This window comes from Bos indicus, chromosome 7 (assembly GCF_029378745.1).
Source record: "Bos indicus isolate NIAB-ARS_2022 breed Sahiwal x Tharparkar chromosome 7, NIAB-ARS_B.indTharparkar_mat_pri_1.0, whole genome shotgun sequence".
Classification (NCBI taxonomy): Eukaryota; Metazoa; Chordata; class Mammalia; order Artiodactyla; family Bovidae; genus Bos; species Bos indicus.
In genome coordinates, this window is record NC_091766.1 from 52,620,382 (window position 1) to 52,648,120 (window position 27,739).

Sequence of the window (27,739 nt, forward strand, 5' to 3'; positions counted from 1 at the left end):
CCCTGACATCATTTCCAGGGCTTGGCCTCAACAGAAGGAGCGCCTCACCCCTCACTGTCTGGTCAACTCAGAGGTGGAGATGACATGGGGCCCTCTTGCTGACTCAGTGCCTCCTCTGATCAGGAAGTGAGGCCTCAAGGTTAGGTGCAGGTCTCCCTGGCCTAACTGGTAGAGGGAGGGTAGGAGATTCTGTAACTGGAGGAAGGTGGGAGCACAGGGTTGCACACTGAGCCAGGAAGCTGATCTCACCCTTTGTGGATTCAGAGGCTGCCAGAGGGATCTCTGCTCTTCCTTTCAGGGTGTCCACCCCCCACCCCACTGCCAGGTTGCTTGAGCGCAACTGATCAGACCTGATCTTGGTGGTGTCTTCACTCTGCCCCCTCCCATTTTCCCCCACATCTTCAGCACAGCAGATCCAACCACTTGTCTCCGACTGTAGCGAGGGGGCGTGGGGTGGGTCCAAGCCCTGAGAAGGCGGGAGTAAGGGAATGGATAAAGGAGCCCCCACGACCCGCGCCGTACCCGCGGTCGATCCGGGTTTACATGGAGGCTCATCCAGGATTAGTCCCTGCGCTCGACTAATCCCAGCAGCTGAACCGACCCCGGGGTCCGGGAGTCAGGCCCACGCTGCGAGAGCTGGGGGTGGTGGGATGGGGAAGGGTGCACGCGGACTGAGCGGAAGCGCACGCGGGGGGAGGGGCGCCCCGGCAGGCGGGGCCGCGAAACCGGCTGATCCGGTCTCTGTTCTTCGACTTCTTCCGAGCTGGTGTTTACCAGGGAGCCGGACGGAGGAGGCCTGGCCACTCGACACGGAAGCGGGGGTGGGGGTGGGGGGGTAGGGGGAAGTGCGCATTCGGGGCCAGAGGCTGAGACCTTATCGGGTCCCCATACATAAGACTTCCAACCCTCGTTCCTGAGCATGCGACGGAGCGACAGACAGGTGTCCCCTGCCCCTTCTCTCATCCAGTTCTGTGATTCAAACTGCTAAATGAGGGGTAGCGGGAATGGATACGTGCCCTATGGAAGACGGCAGCATAGAGTAACCCTCCGCAGCGCGGCGCGCCCTCCAGCCTAAGGCCTAGCTTACACCTTAACTCCGGTGGGAATGGGTTGCTGGGAGCGGATCGAGCCCAGTGGATGGCTTTGGAGTACGAAGTAGATCTGCCATCAGTTTCCGTCCTCTTGTCCCCATCCCTGCGTGGCGCCGATTAATGCCATTATGGATCTCGATCCCTCTTCTCCCGTCCGCGTCCCCCGACCCTCTCCAAGGTCGCTACCCCAGATTTAGCCTCCACTTTCCCCGGGACGCCGACCCAAGGGGCTGGAAGAAGCCAAGTGGGGTCCGGTTTTCACACTTTTATTGTAAAGCTCGGGAATAATTACACGGGTCTTTCATTGACAGCTCAGCAAACAAACCGGAAACGAACCGAACCGGAGGGGTAGGGGCGGTGCCTGCGCATGCTCGCGGCGGGGGGCGGGGGGCGGTCAGAGAAAGAGAAAGACAAGAGAGACAGAAATCATTACAAATCAACGGGATTGTGCTCGCAGCGCCAGGGACAGGGGTGGAGTGGGGGCGGAGCGGGGGCCCTTCCCGGGAGGAGCGAGGCGTTGGGAAGTGGCACGAACCAAGAGAAACACGACCCCAGTGTGGGCACCCAACGCGCCCAAAACCCCCCTCCCTGATCCCCACCCCCCAACACACGAGAGAGACACGGCCCCCCTCCCCACTCAGATAACCCGAGGAGACACAGTCTCCCCCTCCCCACGGGCAGACACACCGCCCGGAAACCCCATGGGCGAGACACAGTCCCCCCTCCCAGAGAAGTCCCACGTGGAGACGCCCCCTAAGAGGCTTTCTCTTGGCCAACACAAGCCAACCCAACACCAGGAGACAGCCCCCGTCCAGGGAAGAAATGGCTCCAGAGGCTGGGCCCTCAGGAGATAGAGGTATCCCAGAGCCCCTAGGAGAAAAGACAACTTAGAGCTGCCCAGTCTCATCCCAAGTGCTGCAGGTCAGAGACACCCCGGAGGAGAGGTGCGGGGAGGGCCAGAAACATCTCTTCCCAGACATGCTTCAGAGATAGCCCCCTTCCCTGGGAAGAGAGATGGCCCAAGACTGACATGCCTTAAGTACTCCCAGGAACCCTGGGAGGAAAACAGGCTCCCCAGAGAGCCTGGGTAGGGGGGAGACATGCTCCCATGGTCCCCGGAGGGAATACATATCCCTCTAGAGACTCCCAAGGGGAGAGATAGGGCCTAGGGAGCCCCCAGAGGTGAGGGATGCCCCAGAGACTCTCCCCGGGGGAAGTGAGACACGCTTCAGGGACCCTAGGAGAGAAGTATGTCCCCATATACCCTCCCCCGACCAAGAGACATGCTCTGAAGTAGGGGGTGAGGACAGACTAGGTCCCCTCTAGGAAGACACTGACTGGGTCAGGCTGGGTTTGAGCGGGGTCTCCTCTGGCCAAATGTCGCCTATTTGTACATAAAACTGTACGCGACACAAGGCATTGGGGAAGGGCTTCACAGACCTAGGACCAACTGGAGTGGTCCCCAGTGCTGTCACCCACCCCCTGCCCACCTTTGGTTTCACCTCTCCAGTGCCCAGGTGGTGACAGACTCAGTGCCCCGACCCCAACCAGGGGGCTAGGGGCTCTGCCTTTGCCTGTGGGAAGGGCTCCTCTGTGCTTCTCAGCCCTCCTGGCCACCTGGGCCACTCTCTTCCTTCTGGCTTCTCCATTGTGCAAAGTGCTCCTCTGCCCTTCCACTTAGTGCTCAGGGGCCTCCAAGACCAGGGCAGGGTGCCCAGGCCACCAGGGGCTTCCAAGGGGAGTCTGCCGACCCCAGGAATGCCTCCTGTCTGGACCACCCTCTCCACCAAGCAAATGGGCCGCATACAATCTTGCCAGAATCTTGAACTCCAGGACCCAGGACAGCCCTCAAAGCCACTGACCCACCAGCTGGGCAACTCATGTTACCAACTCCACCAGTATTGCACCTGCCCCGTTTGTGCAGGGGGAAGGGGCTGTCTCTTTAACCAGCCCCAGCCCACCTCCTGGGCCTCCCCGAGGGAAAGGAGCCTTTGGCCAATCCCTGGACCTGGTTGCTGCCACCCCAGCCCACTCTACACCCTGCCCTCCATAGAAGGGCTGTGGATGCTGGGGCCACAAGCCTAACAATGTTCTCCTTCCCAGCACTGTTACCCCAAGCCAAGTTAGGGGCAAGGAGCAGAGAATAAGGTGATTCTTCAGCCCCATGGCTTTCAGGGGTGGAGGTGGGGTCTCTGGGGATACAGGAGTTAAGACCCCAGCAACACAGCTCCCAAAGGCACCAGACGACCCAGCAGCCTGTACCCACCCCTCCCACCCTTGGGCCGACCCCCCCAAGCTTAGACGAAGTCAAGCAAGGGCCATACCCTGAGTCTCCAGCCTCCCAGCCTGGGCTCCTGGGGAGCTGGAGAGGTATGGGCCAAGGCAGTGGGGGTTTCTGGAAGGAAGGGGGACTGAGGCTTTGAGATGGCCACAGTGGGAGACGGAGGCTCTGCAGGATGCCCCTCACACCCTGGCCCCCTGAGGTGAAGAAAAGAATCCCACCTCATCATGGCTGACTGGGCTTCTCTGCCCCCCAATCTCCCCACCCCCATGGGACCCCTGACCCTGGCAAAGGGAAGCCCAACTGGAAGAAGGGGGCCTGGAGCCCAGGGTGCCCTGAGGCGCCCTTCCCACCCCCTGAGATCAAGGCAATGGTGGTTTTACAGGCTGACGGGTCAGTCATGGCAGGGGCTGGGGGTGGGGGGCAGAGAGGGGGCAGGGTGCAGGTACCCCCTACTGGGGGCAGCGACCAGCCACCCCCTGAACAAACCTTCCTGCTCCCAACTCACCCGACCAGGCCAGAGGCACAGTCATCCCACCCCTGTCCAGCTGCCCCCCACAGCCTCAGGGCCCCTCTGTGATGCTCATCTGGATGTGGGGGCCAGCCTGAGCGGGGATTCCCCCCACCAGGGCACAGCGTAACAGTTCCAAAAAAATAGAGATTTGTTTCTTAAAAAAAATTAAATAAAAGCCCAGCTCTGCTGATAGGCGAATGTTACCCTCACCCCCGCCCACCCTTTGTTTCCCTGGCCTGCACCCCCATCCCACCATGGCCCCAGGGGTATTTACAACATGGAACAGTAGAGGCCTGGGGTGGGGGGCACTGCGGCAGGGAGGAGGGGGCATAGGGCAGGTCCCCCCCAGAGGGGTCCCCCAAGACAACACAACATCAACAAGAAAAGTTGCAAATCAGGCAGAAATGGGGACATCATTCCAAGGTCCTTATATACAGACACTGCATGACCAGTGGGGAAGGGGGGGCCCCCAGATGGGACCAGGCATGGGCATGTGGCAGGCAGGTGGGCCGGCCCAGGAGCAGTACAGGAAGACAAGGCCTCTGCCCCACTCTCACCCCCATCCCCACCCCACCTTTGGTAACAACAGCCCTTCGGGGAGCGCCTGGTGGTTGAATTTCCTCTGGGAGTTCCCAGGGAGGGGGGCTCCCCAGTTCAGCCCTGCTGCAGGGCTGGAATAGAGGCATCCTATCCCCGCCCTGGTCGGCCATCCGGGAAACAATGAGTTAAAAGTGTGCTACCCACCCTTGACTCCACTATCTGCCCAAAGTAAGGGGGTGCTCCCTGGAAGTCGAGGGAAGGGAGCCTAGTCATCGGAGAGGAGCCCTCTTGGGCATCAGCTGGGAGGAGCCCCATAAAGGGGAAGAGGGGGCTCCCTAGGGTCTGGGGGATGAAGTGAAGGGAGAGGACCTGGACCCTGCATGGGGGAAGGGCCAGCGTGGTCATGAGGCCAGTACCCCACCCCCCACTCAGGGCCCTGGCCAGGAAGTCCACGCTGGAGGAGTCAGGAGCGGGGACCCTGGAATGGGCCCACCTGGGAGCTGGCCGGCGACTGGGGAAGGGATGGCCAGCCGGCCAGAAGGGGGCTCACAGGTAGATCTCGCGCTTGGCTGTCTGGGCAGATGCCGGTGTGGCTGCAGGTGGGAAGTCCGAGGTCTGGGTCAGGGGGATTTCCTCCAAGGTGGCCGAGTCCTTGCAGGAATCATGGCTACTGTGGGAGAAGGCACTGTAGGAGGGCAGGAGGCGCACGGGGGCCGTTTTGGTGTTCCGGTCTTCCGGGGGGCTGGGGCTGCCGGCGCCCGCAGGCTCCTGCCCTCCTCGGTCCTGGTAAGGCACGAAGGTGGAGAGTTTGAGGGCGCTGCTCTTGGTCCGGCGGCTGGGAGACGACTGGCCTGGCATCCAGCACGTGTCGGAGTGGCCAAACTCGCTGCACTCGCGGGTACAGGTGCCCGTCATGGCGACATCAGGCAGAGGGCGCAGGTCTGCAGGGAAGAAAGGGGAGGGTCCTCAGGCAGGGCAGCCTTCGAGGGCTCTGCTCCATGGCCTCCCAACAGCACCTCCACTCTGTCTTGGAACAAGAGTGCACACCCCTTCCTGCCCACCAAGCTCACAGGCACACACACCCTCCCACCATCCATGGAGTGTACACTCTCACACACAGCCTATCCTTAAATAGACACCTCCCTTCTTCCACCCTCACCCATCCTCCAGCTCTCCTCTCACACACCCACTGTATCTGCCCTCAGACAGGTGCACGCACAACCCATCTATGCACTCTGTCATCTACCTCCAGACAGGCTGACACATGCACACCTACCCTCAGATAGGGATGAGGAAACCCCTGTCCTCATTACAGACACAATCTCTTTCTCCCTTGTCGCCCCCTTCCCCCCACACACCCATAGCCTTCCCTTCAGATAGGCATGGACGCACAAACCTACACCGGGTATCTCTATCCTCAGACAGAGGTGGGCACATATCTTCCTTCTGAGCCCCCTTAAGCCTCACCATGCCCCCAGCTGTCCTGAAACCCCACCCCAGCACAGCAAGGCCCCACTACAAAGCCAGGGGTTCCCATAGAAGCACACACTCACATAGCCACAAGCACGCTCATGCAGCCCCACCCCGCCTTACTCTGGCCCCTACAGCAACCACCATCCCTGGCCTTGCCCCGGCTCCCTGCCCAGAACACCCACGGGAACAGGAGTTGGCCGCCTGACATCAGCAGTAGCCGGTGTGGTTGCTGGGCAGCCGGGGTCTCTATGGGAACGGTTGGGCCTGGAGCACTTCCTGTCACAGTTGCCCCTGTCCTGCCCTCTCTTGGGGACAGCACCAGGCGGTGACCTCCCCGCCCCCTGCCAGGGACATGACTGAGCAGCACCACCTGGGGTGGGGGCTCCCCTGGCACCACCCACCCTGGTTTGGTCTCCTGCCAGTGCAAGGTGAGAAGGGGACAGCTCTGTCGTTAACCCTCAAAGCACCCAGGCTCTTTAGCTCAGGGCAGAGTGGGGACCCAACATGGCATGGAGCAGAGCACGGGCACTGGGTGGGCGGGGCTGGGTGCTGGGCCGAGTCCCACAGACCCCAGACCCCAGAGCAGCTCCCACATACCTGGCAGTCCGCCTCAGGGCCTGCTCCTGCCAGCCGGCTCTGCGCGGGCACAAAAAGGACGAGACGGGAGTGAGATCGCGCATGGACGGGCAGGGTGGGGAGAGAGGACACTCTGAGACCTCGGGCCTGGGAGGTCAGACAACAACCTGTGCCCGCGGGGTGAGGTGTGGAACCTTTCATCTTTTGGGGGGCTTCGGGACTTCGGCTTGAGGGAGGGGGCGAGACCTGAGGAAAGCTCCAAGCTGGAGAGTCTGTCTATCCCAAGGGCAAGCTGATTTAGGCTCCCCACTGTGGGCCACCACAGATGCCTTCACACAGACACGCACTGCATCCATACATTCTGACACACATCCCCCATCTGTCCCCATACTGCTCCTGCCCAGACCTCACTTCTGCCATCACTCTCCAAGCCTCTCCCAGACAAGACTTTCCCCTTCCCAGCCCCACCACTCCTCTCCTCAGCCAAACCATCTCCTGCTCCCCCGGGGACCATCACACCCTTCTCTGGGCTCCTTAGAGCATCCAGGGTCCCTTGAGCATCCTCAAGGCCCTCTGACCCTCATTACATCAAAAGATTGCCTCAAGGCTCCCTCACCACTGTCTGAGCCCTCTAGCCCCCATTCTTGGGGTCCCTGTTCCCAGGAAGCAATATAGAGTAGTACTAAATGCAAAGTCTTTGGAATCAGAGAAGCCTGGGTTTGAATCCTTCCCAGCTTTGTCACTTCCTGTATAGGACTTTGGATAAGTGACTCAACCTCTCTGCGCCTCAGTTTTCTCCACTGTAAAGTGGGCACAATAAAGATCTCAAATCAGAGTGGTTATGCAGATTCAATGAATATATGCCAGAAAGCACTCTGCACAGTGATCACTGCTGACCACAGAAGAGCTCAAGAGATGGAGGCTGTTTTGTAAGGTCTTGTCATCATTTTCAGGCTTCTACTCATTCCTGGGGTGCCCGACCATGCCAACGCCCCTCACCGTTCTCGGGGTGCTCCATCTCTCCTATGCTGCCATCAGGGGTGGTGCGCTCATAGTGATCCTCAGGCAGAGCCAGGGGACCCAGTCGGGGCCCTGACGACGACTTGCTGGATGGCGTCTCAGACTCCTCCAGGCCACTATCGTAGTAACTATGCTGGGACGGGTCCTGGAGCTCCTGGGCCTGGCTGGTGGCGGAGAAGGTGACGCGGCGGTGAGGTAACTGCGGGGAGAGGAAATGTCACTGCTGGCCGGCCAGCCTGCCCCACGGGCCCACCACCACACCAGGCTGCAGCCCCAGCCAAGCCTACACCCAGAGCTTCTAGTCCTCTAGGCCTCAGCAGCAACCAAGAAGAGGCCCAGCCCCCCAGCACAGCACAGCCCCCCAGAAAGCAGACACCTTCATAGAGCACTGCCCTTCATTCTAGGACAGCTCCCAGGACAGCCAGGACCACACACTGGAAGTCCTAACACAGCACAGGCCCCAGTGTTATGATAGCCCCCAGGCCAGCAACGATAAGCCTAATCCAGTACAACCACTTGTTAGAGCACAGCTTCCCAGTATTGGCACAGCCTCTCTCATTCCAGACAGCCAACACCAAAATAGCACAATACCAGCCAACTCCCCTAATTCCAGCATAGCCTCTAAACACCAGCAAGCCTCCAGTTTCTAGAACAGCTCCCTGAAAGCAGGACACACTCCTCATTCCAAAACAGCTCATCAATACCAGAACAGTTCCCTAATTTCCAAATAGCAGCTTCCAGACTCCAGCTCCTCACCTGTTTCATTGCTCCATAACTTCCTACTGCCTCCATCCAGTGGGGTTGCTAACGGCTTTCTGAGGTTCTGTTCCTCACCCCTGGTCTGCAATGCCCCCTGGTCTGTAATGCCATAGGCAGGACTCCCTGCTGAGTCCTCTCCCACTCAGCCCCTGTCCCCACTTGTTCCCCTTCAGAGAGGCCTGGGAGTGGAAAAAGGTGGGAAGGAAGAAGGAAAAGGAGCCTGATAACAAATCAGGGCACCTTGGGGGTGGGGTGGCAGAACAATGGAAACTCCCCAGCCCTCCATATCAGGAAACAGTATTACTGGAGAGGGCAGGGCCCAGGAGGACCTGGGCATAGGAGGGGGAGGCGGCATCCATCAGGGATTCAGAAGACTGGCTTCAGATGGAGACTCCTTCTAGGAAACAGGAAGGAGCTTCTGGGAGGGGCTGCCGGCTTGGTGGATTCAGGATTTAGACTGGGAGCTGGGGTCGGGGGAGTGCAAAAGTGACAGGCTGCTCCCAGCCAGCAGCTCCGTCTGCCTGCCATGGGTTAATGATCATCCCAGGAACCTGGCAACCTCAGCCTGGAACTTGGCACAACCAACCAAGCACCCAAACACCCACCTGGGACTACCACTGGTTCTCCTACCAACCAGAAATTAGGAGTTGTGGAGGGTGAAGACCAAGGGCCCCTGGAGGCCAGGGATGGGAGCAGCCCATGCCCAGGCCCCTGCTGATGAGTCTCCAGGTTCCCTCTAATCCTCTGACTTTGTGCTGCTTTGTTCTTAAAACTCTCAATAGGTTATTGAGATGGAAGGTGGTCCAGGTTTGCAGACCCACCCTCCTGATACCGTAGACAATTTGTGTCCCATTCAAGGCAGCTGGGGTGGGGGAGGGCGTCAGCACAGGGAGCTGCCTGCCCACCCTGCCTCCCACTCCATCTTCAGGCACAGGCAACCCTTCTTGAGATCCATGTCGGGATCCAAAACACTGAAAGGTCTGGGTGATAACAGACAAGATCTCCCAAACTGACCTGACGATAGGTTCCAGGAGCTCTGGGAGGCACAGAGTAGCCCGGCTATCAAATGTTTTTTTCTTCACAGTTTTCTTTTTAGACATTAGCCAGCAGCCCTCCGTCCCTGCAGAACCTGTGCCTGGTAATCCAAGGCTGCAATCCTGCCTCCTGGAATACACATTACTTGGTCTTTTTCTATGATGCTTTTCTTTAAAATGGAGGGTTGGGTCATACTCAATACTAAATATTCCCTATAGTTCTATGACTATCAAATTTTAAAAAGTCTAGGGACTTCCCGGCAGTCCATTGGTTAAGATCCCACACTTCCACTGCAGGAGGCGCAGCTTCAGTCCCTGGTTGAGGAACTAAGATCCCACATGCTGTGCAGTGTGGCCAATAAATAAATAAATCTTAAAAGCCTATGTCCAAAATCTGTCTCAAACACCCCAGTCCAGAAGTTCTAGACACTTCCTGGATATTTCTAGTTGGTGTCCCCATGGACCCTTCAGATTCAACGTGCCTGAAACCAAATTCTTTTTCTTCAGTCAGCTTCTGCATGGGCAATGATCTTACCATTATCCCCCTTATCCAGACTCAGAAGGATGGTATCTATCTGGAAATCTTGGTAGCTCTCCCCTCACTCCCCACCCCTACCCCACATCCAATTATTCCTTGAGTCCTGTGGGTCTTTTCTCCAGAACGTCAGCCTGATCCATCCATCCATTATTCCCTTCGCCACCATCCTTGCCTAGACCTTAGGGGTTCAGTCCTGTACCTTCACCTCTACCAACTTAAATCCATCATACACTCCAGTGAACTTTCTAAAACTCAGTTCACCCCAAATTCAAGAGCTTTCAGGGGCTCCTATTTCCTCTAAGGAACTTTTGACAAGGTATCTATGTCCTCTATAGCCTACACCTTCCAATCTCCTGTCTCAGCTCCCCACTCCATCCTCCATTCCGTTCAGAGTCCCCTCTCTGCCCTCTCCCTGCCTCCAGCTTGGTGACACTCACTCCTGCCTCAGGGACTGGCTCAGCCTCCCGTCCATCTCCTGCTCCTCACTTCATGAAGAGCTGGTTCAGGTGCACATTTCCCTCTCAGGAGCCCACTCCCATGTCTTCTCATACTACATGCCTCAAAGAAAGGGAGGGGACACCATGGTCAAATAAATGTGGAAAACCCAGAGTTATACAAAGCTTAACAGTTTCTCCCTTCTTGCAGAACTTTGTAGAGCCTTTATTAGGTTAATCTGAACTTAGTCAAAAAGTGCATAATGGAAAATAGCAGACTCTGGCAACCAGATCTCGTGATGATTTGAATTTGACTCCATCGCTACCTGGTTTTCATTTCTGTAAAATGACCTACTCACAAAGAGTTATGAGCGTTGAATGAGCTAATTCACATAAAATGCTTAGCATGGTACGTTGCACCTGGTAAGGACTCAAAAAAAAAAAAAAAGAAAGCGAGTAGTGGCAGAACAAGTTGGGAAAAGCTTTTCTATGTGGCATTCTCACTGGCGAGAAGCAACACCAAGATTCCGAACTGCCTCATCTTTTCACTTGTATGTCTTGTAGAAATATGACCATTTTTCCCTCAGGGTCTAGCACAGTGCTGAGCACACAGTAGGGATTCAGCCTATGTGTTTTGATGATAACAGCGGTATCATGACTTGGTTATGTTCAAATGTGCAGTGTGGCTCCATCCCTGGGTTGGTCTGGAGCCGAGTAAAGGATAATCCCTCAGACTTCGGAAAAGAAAAAGAGATGAAAGAGCTACAGGAACAGAAGAATGAGGGAGAGGCAGCGGCAGCAAGGAGAGGAACAAGAGAGAAAGGATGATTGGTCAGGAGCTGCCGGAGGCCACCCGAGAGATGCTTATTCGTCCAGGAGAAATGAGATGAAACCAGATTTCACTTCCCCATGCCCCACTCCTCCAAAACCCCCAGGATTTTCACTTTGGGGGTGCTCCAGGGCGTTGGGGAGTTTGTGGACCGAATCAGAATAGAGAGCTGGCGCCTTGGACCTCCTGGGAGTGTCTCAAGCCTCTTCAGTTACCATGGACACAGGTTGCCTCTGGCCTCAGAGACTCCCCCAGGACCTGAGTCCCCTCACTCTGACTTTAGCCTCCTCCTTGGGCACAGCCAGCGACAGGGCAGACCCAGGAGAGCAAGAAGTGAGAGACGGAGAGAGAGAGAGTGAATGAGAGCTAGCAGCTAAGGGTGGCCAGAGCAAGGAGCTGAAGGAAGGGAAGGGAGAGGGCCATCTAGGGTGCCTCAGCCCAGGTCCAGGGACACAGAGCAGGTTGGCCCACGGCACTGGAGGATTCCCTCCCCTCTCCCTGGGCCCGCCCTCCCGGCAGCCCAGGCTGGTGACCCTGGTGGGAAGACAGGGCAAAACAGGCTAATTGCTGGGTGTTGAGTGGTACAGGGATGAAGAGGCTGGGAAAGGGACTTGGGAAGATCTTGCCTCTAGTGAAGTTGCCTAGTATAATTAAAAGGTTCTGTGCCTTTACCTGAGGCAGCCAGACTGCACTCCACCTACCCCTACCAGCTGCTCTGGTCTGAGCTCTATTGGGAACTGCTCAGTCTGCACAGAGGGGAAAGGTCAAGTCTTAGTCAGTGGAGAAAGGTCAGGACTTGGGTGTCTCTCCACCCGCTTTCTTGATGAAGGGCATCATTCCCAGGGAGGCCTCACAAACATGAGGGGAGGTGGACTTCCCTGGTAGTACAGTGGGCAAGACTCTGTGCTCTCAATGCAAGGGGCCTGGGATTCGACTCCTGCTCAGGGAACTAGATCCCACATGCTACAACTAAGACCTGGCCCAGCCTAAAGAAATAAATATTGTTTAAAAAAAAACACTAAAAACCACGAGGAGAGGGATACACTGCTGGACACACTTCTTTTTGAAGGGTGCTTCACCCAGACAAGGACTTGGTCATGGTCATGGGTTGGTGGGGGGGAAGGTGATCAATTAAGATACGGTTGGCAGAGAGGTGCAGGTCTGGGACATGGGGAGGGACAAAGAGCAGGGATGGGGACACTGAGGCAGGACCTCCAGACAAAGGTTTGTTTCCAGTCTCTCTCACTTCTTCTCTCACTTCCAGGAAAATAAGAAACCAAAACTCCAAAAATAGAGAACTTTATTATCAGGGGGAAGTGTTTGGGATGGGGGAAGAGGAATGGGGGGCCCAGCCCAGGAGTCTGGGGTGGGGAAAAGGGTAACACACAGTACACAGAGAAGGCACAAAGGGGGGCCCCCCTCCCTGACAGAGTCCCCACCTGGTTACCCACCAGGGCCCAGGTCTCCCTGTTTCCCCTTCACAGAAGCACCCATGACTGGTCTCAGACAGAGATCCAGGTTTGAAGGAGACTTAAGTCTCCATTTCCCTCCACGCTTCTGCCTCCAAACCCTTCTGCTCCCCTGCCCATCAGCCCCCACCTGCAGCACCCAGCATCTGGTCCTGTCCCAGGATGTAACAAACCACAGGCCTCTCCCAGTGGGGAGGGGCAGTGGGTGGGGGGACACAGAACGCACCCTCCATTTTCACTGGGCCCAGCCCTCCAAGCCTGGGTGAGGCAGCAGGGTCATTGCCGGTCCCAGCGTTCCCTGACCTTTGGTTCCACCTCCCACCATTGCCTTGGGCTGGTGAGCAGAGCAGGTTCAAGACACCAGCTCCGTCACTCCCACACCTCGGTCCAGATGGCCCCATGGTAGGGGTAGGGTGGGGGCTGGGGCGTGCTGAGCCTCAAGGGCTGGCCTACCTGCTTGCTGGGGTATTTGGGGGGGTTGGTGCGGTAGCTGTAGTCGGAGTACTGCTCAGAGCCCGTGGACGTCGTGTCCCCGGTGCCCACGAATGTGTTTGCAGGCGGCAGTTCCTGCACCACCTGGTGCTTCTTGGAGGCGGAAGGCGACTGGGGCTGCAACTGGATGGAAGGCAGTGGGGAATTAGAGCGATAGTGGCGACCCAGGTCAGGGCTGCCTGGTGGGTAGTTGAGGGGCAGGTGGATGCGTGGACTGTCCCCAGGGGCGTCGCTCATCAGGTTGAACTTGAGAGACTTCTGCAGGCCAGTCTCATCCTCATCCTCCACCGGTTTCACAGGCTTGGGAGACTTGCTCTTCTTGCCCTTGCTTTTGTTGCCCTTGGAAACTTTGCTGCTGGGCTTGGGGGCGTACAGGTCCTTGGTCTCCTTCTTGCCAGCCTGGTAGCCACTCTTGGCCTCCCGTTGCCGGCAGTAGCGCACGAGCACAGCCAGGGCGATGAGCAAGGCCACGGCCACGACACCAGCCACCACGCCAAAGAGGATGTTGCCGCGCTGCTTGGAGCGCTCATATTCTGGGTCCCCGGCGATGTCAATGTCCAGCGGTGTGTCCAAGCTGTGGCCCAGTAGGGTCTCGAGCAGCGTGCGGTTGGCCAGAGTCTCGTTGACATACAGGTGGACCAAGGCTGTGCCGTAGCGTGGGGGCTTGCCGCGGTCACTGACCTTCACGACTAAGCGGTGCAGCCCATGGTGGCGGCGCTCAATCTCCTTCTCCAGGGTGATGGCACCAGAATGTGACCCAATCTGGAAAAGTCCATAAGGGTTGCCACCAGCGATGCTGTAGGTCAGCTCGGCATTGACACCAGAGTCAATGTCCTCAGCTGTCACCTGGCTGACCGTCTCACCCAGACGGGTCTGGGGGGTCAGCAGCCGGTGGGAGGTGTTAGAAGGGGCAGTGATAAAAGGTGCGTTGTCATTCTCATCCAGCACGTTGATGGTGACACCAACATAAGCTGAGCGAGGTGGGACACCACCGTCCACAGCTTTCAGTTGGAAGGTATAGGTGCTTTGTTGCTCCCGATCGAAGCTCAGGCTGGAGAGTATGGTGCCCGTGCCATTCTGGATAACAAAGTCACCATTGTCCTGCTCCACCGTGAGCTGCACCCGTGCGTTCTCCCCCTTGTCCCCATCAATGACAGTCACCATGCCCACTGGACTCAGTGCCGGCATGTTCTCCATCACCGAGAAGTTGTAGCCACTCAGCATAAACTTGGGGTCGTTGTCATTGCAGTCCAGCACGTTGACGAGGACGGTGGCTGTGCCCTGGAGACTAGGGCTGCCCCGGTCAGCTGCCACCACCTTCAACTCATAGCTTTCCCTCTGTTCCCTATCCAGGGATGTCTTCACCCGGATCTCTCCAGTTTCAGGTGAGATGGTGAAGAGGCCCTTGGCAGCTGGCTCAGGCTCCAGAGAGTAAACCAGCTCAGCATTGGAGCCCGAGTCGGCGTCACTGGCAGTGACCTCGGCAACCACTTCACCCGGCTTGTTGTTTTCTGGGAAAGCGACCTCAGTGATGCTCTGGGTGAAGACAGGCGCATTGTCATTGACGTCCACCACCTGCACCTTGAGGGAATTGGTGCTGGAGAGTGGCGGGTTGCCAGAATCCACGGCCACAATCTCGATGGTGTAGTCTTTGACCTTCTCATAGTCGAGCGGGGTGGTGGTTTGCAGGAAGTACTTCTTCTTGCTGTCACTTCCCGTCTCGCTGGCCTGGCGGAGTTGGAAGGGCACATCGCCTGCTACCACACAGGTGACAGCCGCATTCTCTCCCTCGTCTCTGTCAGATACCTGCACCAGGGCCACAGCTGTCTCTTCCGCCACATCCTCTGAGATGTTGGCCATCCCGTCCTGGTGCGTCACCAGCCCTATGCCACGGATCTCGATGGTGGGTGCATTGTCGTTCATGTCCTTCACAGTCACCACCACCTGGGCTCGGGCACTCTTGGGGTTGGTGCCACGGTCCTTGGCAAGCACCGAGAAACGCAGGGTGCTCAGGTCCTCACGGTCCACGGGGCCCTGCACAGTGATAAGTCCGGTGTTCCTGTCCAGTCGTAGAAGGCGTCTCACGACTTCAGGTGCCTGGTGGAAAGTGTAGTCGATCTCTGCGTTGGCACCTTGGTCTGAGTCGTTGGCCTTCACCTACAGGGCAGGGGTAGAAACGAGGGAAACAGGGCTGGGTTAGCTTGGGGATAGCAAATTAAGGGACACCAGGGCTGCCTTTCCAGGGAGCACAGCAGACATGACTAATCTAATAAGGCAGCCTTTCCAAAAGCAGCACGTGTAAGCCCTGCCCTTTCCCAGTTCCTGACACTGTAGCTGATATTACTGATCTATTTCCCTGAAGAGCACAGATAACAGCCCACAAATCCTCGATGGTGCTGCAGGCTAACTACTAGAGATGGGACAGGGCAGAACTGAACTCTACTTATCATTTCTATACTAGTCCACCCAAACGTGGGGATGAGGATCCAGCTAGCAACCAGGGTAGCCCTTCCACCCAATTTAACTGACCTTCAACCCTTCTGAAGAGCTGGGAATGTGTGAGTAGTAGAGCTGGTGTGTATGTATGGCATATGTGTATAATAGGCATGCATGAACATACACGTGTTGTGACTATGTGAGAAGGTATGTGTGTTTGTGTACGTGTGTGTTTGTACATGAATGGAGACCCACATGCCCACCTGGAGGCCACAGGTGAGGGGACTGCTTTTTTTGAAAACAGCCAGATAGGGATGTGGGTCAGAGGGAGCCCGCCAAGCCAGGCCACTACCCTTGTCAAACCGGGGAAACCTGTTTCAAGTCTCTTCTCCTCCCAGGTCTGGTGCTGGCTAGGCACCAACTTGAGGAATCCGGCCGAGCCTGCGGCCAAGAAGGAGGGACTGGTGCAGGCCACAGAGCCTGCTGGCAGCAGGCTGGGCTCCCAGCATCAAACAACGAACTGCCTGTCCCTCTGCAGTGGGCACGCCCTTCTGCGCCGAGGCCGACGCGCACCCGGCCCAAGTCTACACAAACACGGGTGGTGACGGAGGAACAGGAGCCAGGTGGGAATGGCCATGAGGGAGCACCGGTCAGGCAGAAACATGCGATCTAGAGTTAGGTCACAGCCCAGCAGAATGCGTTGGCAGTGTGTGTGGGGAGATGAGACCAGATGGGTGCAACTAGGCAGAGTCTCTGGGGAGCAGAGCAACAGAGTCTTATGTTCAAATCCCAGCTCCACTGCTTCCCAATAACGTGACCTTGGGCCAATGATTTAACATCCTCGAGCCTCAGTTTACAAATGTGTAAAAGGAGGATAATAATAGAACCTATTTCACAAGGTAGTGATGAGGATTAAATGGGATGTTATTGGTAAAAGTGTCTAACACTGCCTGGCACGTGCCAAGTGCTCCCTAAATACCATGTATCTCTCTTTTTGTTTATCCATTCAGCCATCCATCCATTCACCTCTGAAAATCAGTGCTGACACTCTATGGGCCACTGCTAGTGTCTTTCCTTCCCATCAGGATTTTTTTCTGACAGTCAAGACACATGGGTCAGGATTCCCAACTGCTTGATCTCTGCTCACTCCTCTAACAGTTTCTCTTCGCCCCTCCATCCCCTCAGTCTGTCACCAACTTTTCATTATGATTCCCACTGTCTGCTTCCCTGTCTCTAGCTTGGTCACCCACCTCCTTATCCGCCTTTCGTGCCAGCTTACCTCTCTCTCTGACTCTTGACTTCTGTCTCTCTCTCCCATCTTGCTCAGTTCTTCAGCCTCTTTCCCACTGCTGGTTCTCTCCTATCCTCTCTTTTCTGCTCTATCTACCTGTAGCCTCGTCTATGCCCCATTGTCCTGCTTCATCCCACTTCTTGACTCTTATACCCATGGGCTCTAAAGTCAAACTGTTGGACGTGGCCGAGGTGGGATCTGAACACATCAGATGGGTGACGTGAGGAAAGTTTCCTAATCTCTGTGGGCTCAGTTCCCCATCTGTAAAATGGGATAATGCTTACTTGGTACTATGGGGATTAAATGATATAATACACAGAATGTATTCAGAACAGTGCCCAGCACCTAGGCTATGATTAGTCACCATCCCCGACTGTCTGTCTCCCTTCTCTCTGTCTTTCTTCTACAGATTCCAGTCCACCAGCCACTAAATAAAGGTCCAAACTGCCCCTGTGCCCTGCTTCAGTTTGGGGATGTAGAAGGAATGGTTTCCCAGAACAGCTAACGGTGTGCAGGGCAGTCTGAGCCCTCCTCAGCTCCCTCACATCAAAGACAGACAACTTCAGCCCATGGGGAAGGAGAAAGGCTCTGGGGCTGGCAGGAGGCCAGGGCTGAGATGACAGCACGAGATACACCCACCTGTCTGCAGGGACGCTTTCTTTGCTCCCTCCCAGGCCCTGGCCCCGCCAAGCTGCCCAGCCCCTGGGGCAGTTCCCATGGAAAGGGGTGCTGAGAACTGCAACAGAGGCCACCAACCCAACTGTGCCCAGTACCCCATATCCATGGGTGCCCAGTGCCTAGGGGAGGAGACAGATGTATAGATATCTGAGCACAGTTTCTAGAATTCTGAGGACTCACCTGGCTAAAATGATTTCATTTGACTGTCAGGGATGGGCAAAGGTAGGCTGTGGCTTTCAGCCTCGGGAAACTCTCATCTGGCTAACGGGCCCCTGGTTGGGAAGATATTCCCATCTCTGGAGAGAATCTACTTGGACAAAAGGCGATTCATTTGTTCAGCTCGCTTGGCTGGGGAGGAGAATGTCATTTGACTTGGGAGGGGGTTTCACTTTGCAGAGGTTTCTCCAACTTGACTCCGCCTCAGGGATGGGGGATCACTGTACTTATGCTGTGTCACTGTCACGTAAATAGCTTGACAGAGGAAAGTCACTCCCCTGCTGGGGTGTGGTAGGAAAGTCTCACCAAGCAGGGGCTGGGAAAAGAGATCTCGCTGCAGTATTTTGACCGTTTTGCCCTTAAGTGAAGGGAATTCTCACGAGGTTGGGGTGGGCTCCCATTTCTAAATGGAAGTCAGCCACAGGGTAGAGCAGGGAAGACGTAGGGTAGAGTAGACCCAGGGTAGAGTGGGTCACCCTGACAGATGGAGGGGCCTCTCACCTGGATGACTGAGTGGCCTATGGGGCTGTTCTCAGACAGCTCAGCCTCGTAGGACGGCCGCTCGAACTTGGGGGCATTGTCATTGGTGTCGAGCACGGTGACCCGAAGCAGGGCGCTGCTGGCACGTGGGGGGTTGCCACCATCCTGCACCTTGATGGTGAGGTCGTAAGAATCCAGGCGTTCCCGGTCCAGGTTGCCCATCACGATGAGCTGCGGCTGCTTCCCCTCCTGGTCCTCTGCCACCTGCAGCCCAAATAGCTCCTGGGCCTCGGGCCCCACCTGCAGCTCATATGACGCCACACCGTTGGGGCCAGCATCTCGATCCGAAGCCACCGGGATGGAGAAGAGTGAGCCGATGTTGGTGTTCTCGGGGATGGGCAGTGTGATGACTGGCGAGGCGAAGTTGGGCGTGTTGTCATTGATGTCCTGAACCTCTATCTGGCCCTCCAGCAGCCGGGGGCTGCCATTCTGCACAAGGTCTGTGATAGACACCTCAAACTCCAGGATACAGGGCTCACCAGGGAGCTGGTTCTGGCATTCACGGAGCCCCTCACGGTCGATAGAGGTCTCTGTGGTAAAGATGTCGCCCGTCTTGCCATCCACCCGCAGGTACGGAGCGCCCACCTCTAGTTTGTACAGGTGGCCCACGTCGGGAAAACCGTAGTCAGCGGCGAGGCTCCCGATGAGGGTATTGGGCGGCTGTTCCTCAGCCACCTTGTACACCACCCGAGTGGCATGGCCTGGGGACGGAGCCAGCAGCAGCAGCAGTGCTAGCAGCAGGGTGGGCAACAGCAGACGTCGCTCCCCAGGGCCTGGGCTGTGCCTCAGGGGCCCCATTGGGGCAGGCTCCAGAATCAGGAGAGCTGTAAGGGGGAGAGACAGAACAGAGTGGTCAGCTGGGAGGAGAGCCCAGGCTCTGAGGGCTGCCCAGAGCCACCCCCAACTCCCCCTCTCCCACCCACACACTGATCTCCAGGAGAGAGAATACCGATTCCAGGACCCAGAACCCGGAGTCTCACCCACAGCCCAGAGTAGCAGCGGTGTCTGCTCCAGCTGGAGGAGCCGGTAGGCGCCGGAACAGGTCTAGAGCAGTTCCCGCCCCTGGAATGCCCGGACCCACCTGACACTCCCTCCCTCCCTGCTCTCTGCCCAACACCTCCTTCTCACCAGCATCCTGCCTTAGTCACCCATGCTAATTACCCTGATACTGAGATAGGGAGAGACAGCAAGTGCAAGGGCGAGACCTGGAGCCCCCCACCCCCTGCCATGAACACAGTAGGAGAGAGACGCAGGAACCCTCACATTCCCCAGACCCCAATCATCACCACCGCCCACGCTGAGGGCCGCTCAAGTTGGCTGCAGGCAGAAGGGATGACGTCACGTTCCTATCCCTTCTGAGATGCCAAGTCAGTGTGCGCATGTGAGGTAGGACATCTCAAATCCTCTTCTGACACTAATCACCCTGCTAACCAGGGTGCCCACCCCTACAAAGGGCCAGCTTGAACAGGGCCCCAACCGAGGCTTGCAAACAAGGTTGAGGAATAGGGGTTCTCCCTCCCCGACCTCCTTGCAAACACACATGCCCCTGAGCATGGACACCTGTGTGTACACACACAGCTCCTCCGCCCTCGCTCTCCACGGGGGCGGTGGGGAGGAGAGACATGGGCAGGTACGTGGAAGATAGCAGACGTCAATACTGGGGTCAGGGCAGTCAGTGGTCAGAGCTGACTAGCCCTGGAACTGGCATTGGGAGCTGCCCTGGCCCGTCCTTAGAAGCTAGGAGTCCAGCAGGTCTAACTGGGATTGGGCTGCCGATGACACGAGCAGCCTTGCCCAGACCACTTCCCACACGTCTGTTCAGTCTCCCAGTGTGTATCTGGCCCCTACCTCACACCTGGCCCCTCCCGGCCTTAACCGGTCCAGCCCCATCTCGCATCTGCCTCTCCCTGCCCACCCCCAAATCCTTCCAGTGAGAGACCTGTATGCCCCAGCCAACCACAATCTGCACCGCAGTCACGACAGCAGCTTGCTGCTCCTGCTGGTCTCCTCAGCTTTGAGCTGTGTGTCAGCAGATTCCAGCTCAGTACCAGCCTTGACTACCTCCTCTTCTCCAGCACCACCACACCACAACCAGCCCTGCTTTGCAAATCCAAAGTCTTTGGCTTGGCATCTTCAACAGAGGCTCAGGCTGGATCTCCTGTCCCCAGCTCCTTGCCTGCCCCTGGAATAGGTGCCCCGCACCTGGAAATCCTACCAAGGCCCTGTGACAGGCCACACCCACCCCACTAAAGGCAGCCGCTGGTCACCCGGGAAGCCTTCCCAGCCTCTTCAGCCCACAGTGACCTCTCCTTCCTCCAACTCACAGCCACTTATTGTGCGTACCAATCCCTCGGCAATGAATCACCGTGCAGCCGGGGACACCGCCCGCCTGTGTTATTCAGTCCCCATATTGTGCATCTAGTCCTGTGTTTTCCACCTCCCCAAGCATCCTGAAGGAAGGGACAGGGCTCCCTGCATTCATCCCCTTCCCAGAGCTGGGCTCACTACAGTGCTCATTCATGCTTTCAGGGAACATTTATTGGGTACTTAAAATGTTCCAGGCTCTATGGAACACAGTGGAACATACTGCTCTATGGGCAGTGGAACACAGATGCAGTCTGTCGTTGTGGAGCTCACCATTCTAACCCATGACTGGTTGTCACTTTTGTTGGGTTGTACCCATTTGACAGGTGTAGGGCAGCAGGATGGAGAGAGCAGGGACTGTGACATCAGGCAGTCTGAGGCAGACCCCAGCTGCCCACGTCCTGACCATGTGAGCTGCAGAAGTTGATTTAGAGCCTCGGTTTCCTTGTCAGTAAAATGGGAATATGACTACCTCTTTCCTAGGGAGTTTGAGATCATATGGGCTGAATGCCTAGCACATGGGCACTCAACAAATGCTCCCTCAAAGCACTTACCGATGTAGTTAGGTAGCTGTTTGGGGAATAATTTGTGAATGGTTTGTCTTTCTGTGAGCAGAAACTAAGAGAGCCTCTGCTTTGTTTACTCGTATATCCATCCTGAGGGCCTCGCCCTGGACCCTGCACACAGTTGCTGCTGCTGCTGTTTAGTCGCTAAGTCATGTCCAACTCTTTTGCATCCCCATGGACTGTAGCCCACCAGGCTCCTCTGTCCATGGCATTTCCCAAGCAAGAATACCGGAGTGGGTTGCCATTTCCTTCTCCAGGGGATCTTCCTGACCCAGGGATTGAACCCGGGTCTCCTGCATTGGCAGGTGGATTCTCTACCACTGAGCCACCAGGGAAGCCCCCCGCACAGCACAGTGGGTGCTCAGTCACAGCTAATGAATGACTGCGATTATTTTAGCTAACCTATCCTGGAACTTGGTGTGTGTTCACTGCTCGTCCTCACCCACTTTCTCCACTCCACTGAGGACTCCCCGGGCTCTGATCGAACCCTTCTTGTGTAGGTTAGATCTCAGCAAATGGTCATTGAATGCAGATTCCTTGCACAAGCAAAGCCCCTCCCTGGTCGTTTCTCCCACTAATAGGCTCAACACACGTGAGGCTGTTATCAGATGAGTAGTGTGTGTTTGTTCCCAGCTGCAATCTTAATCTCTTTAAAGGAGAGAGGAATTTATCTGACGCTCTATTTGGATCCATCCTTCAGCCATTTCCCCTCTCCGCATGGACCTGGCACTGGGCTCATCCTACCATCGAGCCCCAACCCAAACACACCTATCTCCAAAGAACCTCATTCCCTTCTGGGCACCTTATTCTGCCCTCCCTTGCACAGCACACACACTATATGGGATCACTGTGAGCACCAACTCCAAGTCTTGGCTGGGTGGGGCTTAAACCTGACAGGAGAAATAAAGCAGTGACAGCCTGCCTCCACTCACTCTCTCCAGATCAACCTTTTGGAGTCACATCCCCCTTAGTAAATTTTATGAAACTACATGGCAGATTTTTCCAAGAAGAACGAATGTTCACAAATTTTGGCTACAACTTCAGAGGTCCGTGGTCTGGCAGCGTCAGGGTGACTTTGATTTGTAGCTGCTCTAAGAGCTACAGATTAAGCACCAATCTCGGGGGCTTTCTTCCCCATCTCAGGTCACAACCAGGGGCTCTGACCCCTCAGGCCTCCCAGGCAGCACAAACATAGCGTGTTTGTGACACATTCTCCCCACCTCCCGCCTGCCTCCTAATACTCATACACATTCTCTCACTCTTGCTGTCACCCGTGCTCAGTCGCTCAGTCACGTCAGACTCTTTGCGACCCCGTGGGCTATAGCCCACCAGGCTCCCCTGTCCATGGAATTTTTCAAGCAAGAATACTGGAGCCGGTTGCCATTTCCTTCTCCAGGGAAATCTTTCCCACCCAGGGATCAAACCCACGTCTCTTGCATCTCCTGCAGTGGCAGGCAGATTCTGTGCCACTGAGCCACCAGGGAAGCCCCCCTGTCACCCTTAGGAGTCAGGAAAGGATTGTGGCATCTAACTTCTGATTGGGAGGAACACTAAAAAGGAATATCCAAGGCAAGGACGGTTGGGGGCAGGGGGAGTTTCCAGGGGTTGGGAGAGGCTTGCTGAGAGTAGGATCAAGAGCTGAAGAAGGCTAGGCTCTTTAAGTACCTGAAGAGTCCCTTTAAAATGAGTACAATCTGGCCCCACCCTTAGGAATTCTGATTCTGGAAGAGGGGCCTGGAGAAACCCCCCAGGCAGCAAGGTGGAGGCAGCAAGGGTCTGGAACCTTCTGGGAACAACCTTGAGGTACTCTAGGTCTTTGGAATTAAGAATGAAGTATAATTTCTGTCATCACCTTTACCATCATCATCTCTAACACTCCCAGAGATTCTACTACATTTACATCCATTTCCCATTTAATCCCCCCAATCCTCTGAAATGGGTCCTGTTTATTATTACATGGCTTCCCATAGTACATATGATAAAACTGAGGCTCAGAAAGAATAACTGCCTTAGGTCATAGAAATAGTAAGCTGAAAAGTTAAAGTGAAGTTGCTCGGTCGTGTCTGACTCTTTGCAACCCCATGGACTGTAGCCTACCAGGCTCCTCCGTCCATGGAATTTTCCAGGCAAGAGTACTGGAGTGGGTTGGCATTTCCTTCTCTAAGGGATCTTCCCTACCCAGGGATTGAACCTGGGTCATCAGTATTGCAGGCAGACACTTTACCAACTGAGCCAACAGGGAAGCTCCTAGTAAGCTGAAGAGTTGGGATTTGAGAAATAAGAATGCCTTCCCACATGAGTTGAGAAAAGGCTGGATGGAGGAAGAGAAATCAACAGAAATCACTGGTTGCTATGTACTCCCCCTCCCCCAACACACACACACACACACACACACACACACACACACACAATCCCTGGGTTGCCAAACCTGCAGGGCAAGGAGTGAAAGAGAAAGAGAGGGTCTAGGGTTCAAGGACGGAAGGACGCCAGGCCTCCCTGGATGCAGGGAGAGAGAACAGAACAGCCAGGAGTGGCAGTGAGGCAGCCCTTCCTACTCCTGCTCCCACCATCCCTGAACTTTGTCCTGGTGGTTGGTTACAGGGAGTCATTAGTCCCAGACGGCAGCCTCTGAAGCCATTAGTGCCTTATCTGCCCTTGCCCAGGCACTGGCTGCCTTCCCGGCAGGGGTGTCCCCACCTCCACCTGGTGACACTGGGAACCCAGGACCCTGAGCAGTCAGAGCCTCAGGAGGGTCAGTGACTCATTCTTCTCAGGCTCCACGAGCGCAGTGAGGTGAGAGGGCAGAGGCCAGGGAAAGCCAAGGAAAATGCCATCTGTGTCAACATCTGGGCAGGAAGAAGGACGGCTGTGGGGGTCACCTGGAACCTTCATTGCCAGCCTACCTCGGGGACCAGGGGCCATTTCCTCCTGAATGCTGTGGCCAGAGAGGAAACATACAGGGGCAGATGTCACAGCCCCAGAGGCCAGGTCAGCTGTGACCCCCACCCCTGCAGTGTAACAAACAGCCACCACCACTGCGGGCACAAAACACCAAAGGACAAAGCAAACATCTGGGAAAGGAGGGCAAGCAAGCTGGGCTGTATGGGGTGGAGCTGCTCAGAGGCTTCCCACAGTGAATAAGTGCACAGCCCTCAGCTCCTCTCCCTTCTCTTTCACAACCCACTATTAGCCTCTGTGGAGTTTCCAGGCACCTGCATTCTTGAGTCAGATTGTCAGAGTTCAAACTCTTGTTCCACCACTTGCTAGCTGTGTGACCTTGGCCAAGTGACTTTACCTCTCTGAAGATATTTCTATATTGTGGAATGGAAATAATCCTGCCTCTTGAAATTATTTGGGAGGATTAAATGAGAGCTGATACATTAAGGTCTATTGTAAAGGAGTGATATCTTTCTATCTAAATGGAGCATTTCATTTCCAGCATCAGACACACAGTAGGTGCTCACTGGTTTCATCAATAAGTGAACAAATCCCTTGCCAGCTGGGAAGACCTATGAAGGCAAGGGTAGTTGTGTATCTTACTACAGTATTGCATCCTCATCACCCACCATGGGCCTTGGCAGACAGTAGGAGCTCAATACATGGTTGAAATAATCTCTGCAGCACCAACTATCCTCTCTTATGGTAGGGGCAGCCCTCACCCCATGTGAGGATCTCCTCCTTCCCCATCTCCTCTCCCCAGCCCTGACTCCTGCTCAGCTCCTCCCTCCATCCTCCCAGACCCTCTCCTGACCCTTCCACCCACACTCCGAAGCAGTTAGCTCACCATCTCTACCTAGCCCAGGTCCCCTGACCAAGTAGCCACAGCAGCAGAACCTCTGCCAGCAAGACGCCCCTTTCCAGCTGAAATCCCTTTTGGGGGTGGGGACTAGGTGGGAGGGAAGGGGAGAAACTAAATGCAGCCAGAACTGAAACCAGACCTGCTCCCCTGCTATCCTGCTCAGCAGTCTCTGGAGGCCCTTCTCATCCCTCCCTCCTCGATCCACTCCATGCCCTGGTCTAGTTATAATTACAGATCTCAATCCTCCGAGACCCCCACATCAAGAAAGTAACACTTGCCCCACCCCTAACCCCCACACACCTAGACCTCTGGCTGTCACAAACACCTCTGGGCGCCCTCTTTCCAGGCAGCTACCAAGGGTTGGCTCAAAGCAGGTAATGGAAGGCCCTCGGCGTCTTCCGGCACGACATACTAGACTCAGCCGGACAGGCCGGAGGGGGCAGACCCCAACCTACACCGCTGCGGTCAGCGGGCGCTCGCGGCACACACCCTGCGCTCGGGGCATCTCCTCCCAGAGGACACTGGAGAGTGTCGGGGGTGGGACAGCGGCAGTTCCTCCAGCATCCCCGGGATCTCTCGGCCCCACCCCACCCCCACCCTCACCCCCGCGGCGCCGGGCCTCCCCGAGCCCGAGGCGAGACGCGAGTGCGGCGCCGGGAGAATGCGCCTCACCAGCGGGCCCCAGGCGCCCCCTGCCCCAGGGGCCGCCGCCGGGAATCCCTCCTCCTCCGCACTCCCGGTCTCAGCCTAGGGACCCCCACAAGCCGGCGTCGCCGAGAGCCGCGCCGCGGGCGCCGGGAGGGGGCAGGGAAGAAGCCGGCGCCGGAATCACAAAGCGGCGAGCCCGGCCCGGAGGAGAAATTCTCGTAAAACCGAGCCTCTCGCGGACAGCAGAAAAGGGGGCTTTACCCTACTCTCAATCATGAAAGATGTCAGAGCCGCCCCGAATATTTCCTGCTAGAAGGAATGGTCGCCGGCCACTGCTGAGAAACAGAGGCCAGAAGTCTGGGCTCCCGAGGGTAGGTGGGGGGAAGGAGTGCGAGTCCTTGTCGCCTGCCAATTCTGCTCCTGCGCGTGCCGCGCGTGCCCTCCTGGTCCCAGGGCCTCGCCCGCGCACACGACTCTGGCCTGCAGCCGGGACCTGGCGCAGGGGACGCCCAGGTGTGAGAGAGACACAGGTGTGTGGGACCCAGGTCTACTGGGGATCCAGGTGGTTCGGAGAACGCAACTGAATGGTCCGAAGAGGGTCGCAAACACTGCCCAAGGTTGGCACCCTTTGCAAAAGGGCCTAGTGCCCCGGAGCTTCGGGGAGGCGGGGTGGCGCGGCCTGCCAGGTCCAGCTTGTTCCGGGAATACCCAGCCGGCCGGCCCGGGAGTGGGGGTGGGGGAGGCGCCGGCGGGGAAGCTGGTCCGGCCAGCCCGCCCCTAGGGTTCCCGCCGCCGATATTTACACTGCCTGTATCGTGATAAGGGGAAGGGGCGCTAGGGGCTCTCCCGGCGGCCCGGCAGCTTCCCAGGACGGAATCTGGCCTTTGAGGGAGAGGGACAGAGCGCGTGTGTTTGTGTGTATACCCCGCAAGGTGTAATGTGATATTGTTGGTGGAAGGTGTGTGTGGAATCCAGTGTTAAGATGTGGGAAGCAATAAACTGTGTTTGTGACCGTGAAGCGCTGTTGTAGGTGCCACTTCCTGTGTTAGGGTGTATGCCTTCAAGGCGTGTGCGGAAACACTGGGTTCTGTGTTTATGGGTGCAATCGAGGGGTGCAAGCAAGACGCGTTGTGTACCTGTGTTCTGGCCAAGGAGTGTAACATAATTTATGTTAGGGTGTGTTCCTTAAAGGAATATGTGTGTGTGTGACTGGGTTTTGAGTGTTCATCTGGCTAACTGTGGCCGTGACACTCCTGTTTTAGAGCACGAGATTGCGTTTGTGTGTCCAAGTCGCCGAATGTCACCCCCGGTTGTGTTCTATTGCTTTGTAGGACCACAGGTTGTGTGTCCGTGCCGCTGAGCGTGCAGGCGCTGAAGCGGATTCTCAGCTAGTGACGGTGCCCCAGCGGGCGCTGATGTGCGGGAGGTATGCCTGTGTGCACATATGTATGTATGTGTGTAGATATGTCCGTGGTCTGGCCCTCCGGGTGCCCGCGGGGAGCTGGACGCGCCTGAGTGATCCGAGCCGGTCGCCCAACAAGTGTGTGTGCTTGTGGATGAGGGTCCTTGCTTGCTACGTCCTCGGGGAATGGCCCCCAACTGGGGGCTGCGCTCTTGCCCCAAACCATCTCCATCTCTCGCGCTCCCGGAGCCCCCTTATGCTCGCAGCTCCAAGCGCACCGGGGTGCAGGGCGCCTAGGCTGGGGTCCAGTCCAGCACTCCCTCTCCTCGCTTGGCTTCTTGCGGCGGACCTTGGAGGCCAGGGTGCCCCGGCCGCAACCCCCACTCCGAGCTTCCAAACGCCCCCCAATTCAACCCCGGCACGCGGAGCACCGACTGGGCCCCCGTAGCCTCGCTCGGCCGAGCGCCCCTCCCTCGGCTCCCGCCGGCCATGGCCGCTCACAGGCGGGAGCCACCGCCGCCTCCACCGCCACCGATCCTTACCCGACTCTGGGCAGCGCCGGCCGCGGGCCCTGCAGTCCATGAGCCGCCACCGGCCCCGGCCCGGGCTGCGACTCAGCACGGCTCGGGCTGGCGCTGCGGTTCAGGCTTGGCTCCGGCTGGCTTTGCGCGCAGCAGCCCCGGCGGCTTCGCGTCCGCGCCGCGCTCCCGCTCCCGGAGTGTGTGAGGCGACGGCGGCGGCGGCGGTGG

General features: G+C 56.9%; 1 protein-coding gene across 3 annotated transcripts; it reads right to left on the minus strand.

The window, feature by feature from the left end:
- Window positions 1-1,341: 1,341 nt before the first annotated feature.
- PCDH1 (protocadherin 1) lies at window positions 1,342-27,739 on the minus strand. Of its 3 annotated transcripts, XM_019965130.2 has the most exons (6): window positions 27,533-27,739; window positions 18,173-19,035; window positions 13,012-15,207; window positions 7,475-7,694; window positions 6,497-6,535; window positions 5,230-5,367 (listed from the first exon to the last, which is right to left on the minus strand). In XM_019965130.2, exons 1-5 carry the CDS (start codon window positions 27,570-27,572, stop codon window positions 6,510-6,512), a joined length of 3,345 nt encoding a protein of 1,114 aa, XP_019820689.2. In that variant the 5' UTR covers window positions 27,573-27,739; the 3' UTR covers window positions 5,230-5,367; window positions 6,497-6,509. The 3 variants fall into 3 exon arrangements, with proteins under 3 accessions (XP_019820688.2, XP_070649833.1, XP_019820689.2); XM_019965129.2 differs by lacking the exon at window positions 6,497-6,535 and having other exon boundaries at window positions 1,342-5,367; XM_070793732.1 differs by lacking the exons at window positions 6,497-6,535; window positions 27,533-27,739 and adding an exon at window positions 25,850-25,868 and having other exon boundaries at window positions 1,342-5,367.

Bases quoted from the DNA above. Each gene is read 5' to 3' on its own strand.
- PCDH1 (XM_019965129.2), bottom strand. From the start codon at position 27,572: ATGGACTGCAGGGCCCGCGGCCGGCGCTGCCCAGAGTCGG. The intron at 15,208-18,172 runs GTGAGAGGCCCC...CCTGCCCTGTAG, and splicing joins TAGGCCACTCAGTCATCCAG to GTGAAGGCCAACGACTCAGA. The intron at 7,695-13,011 runs GTAGGCCAGCCC...CTCTCCCCGCAG, and splicing joins CCAAATACCCCAGCAAGCAG to TTACCTCACCGCCGCGTCAC.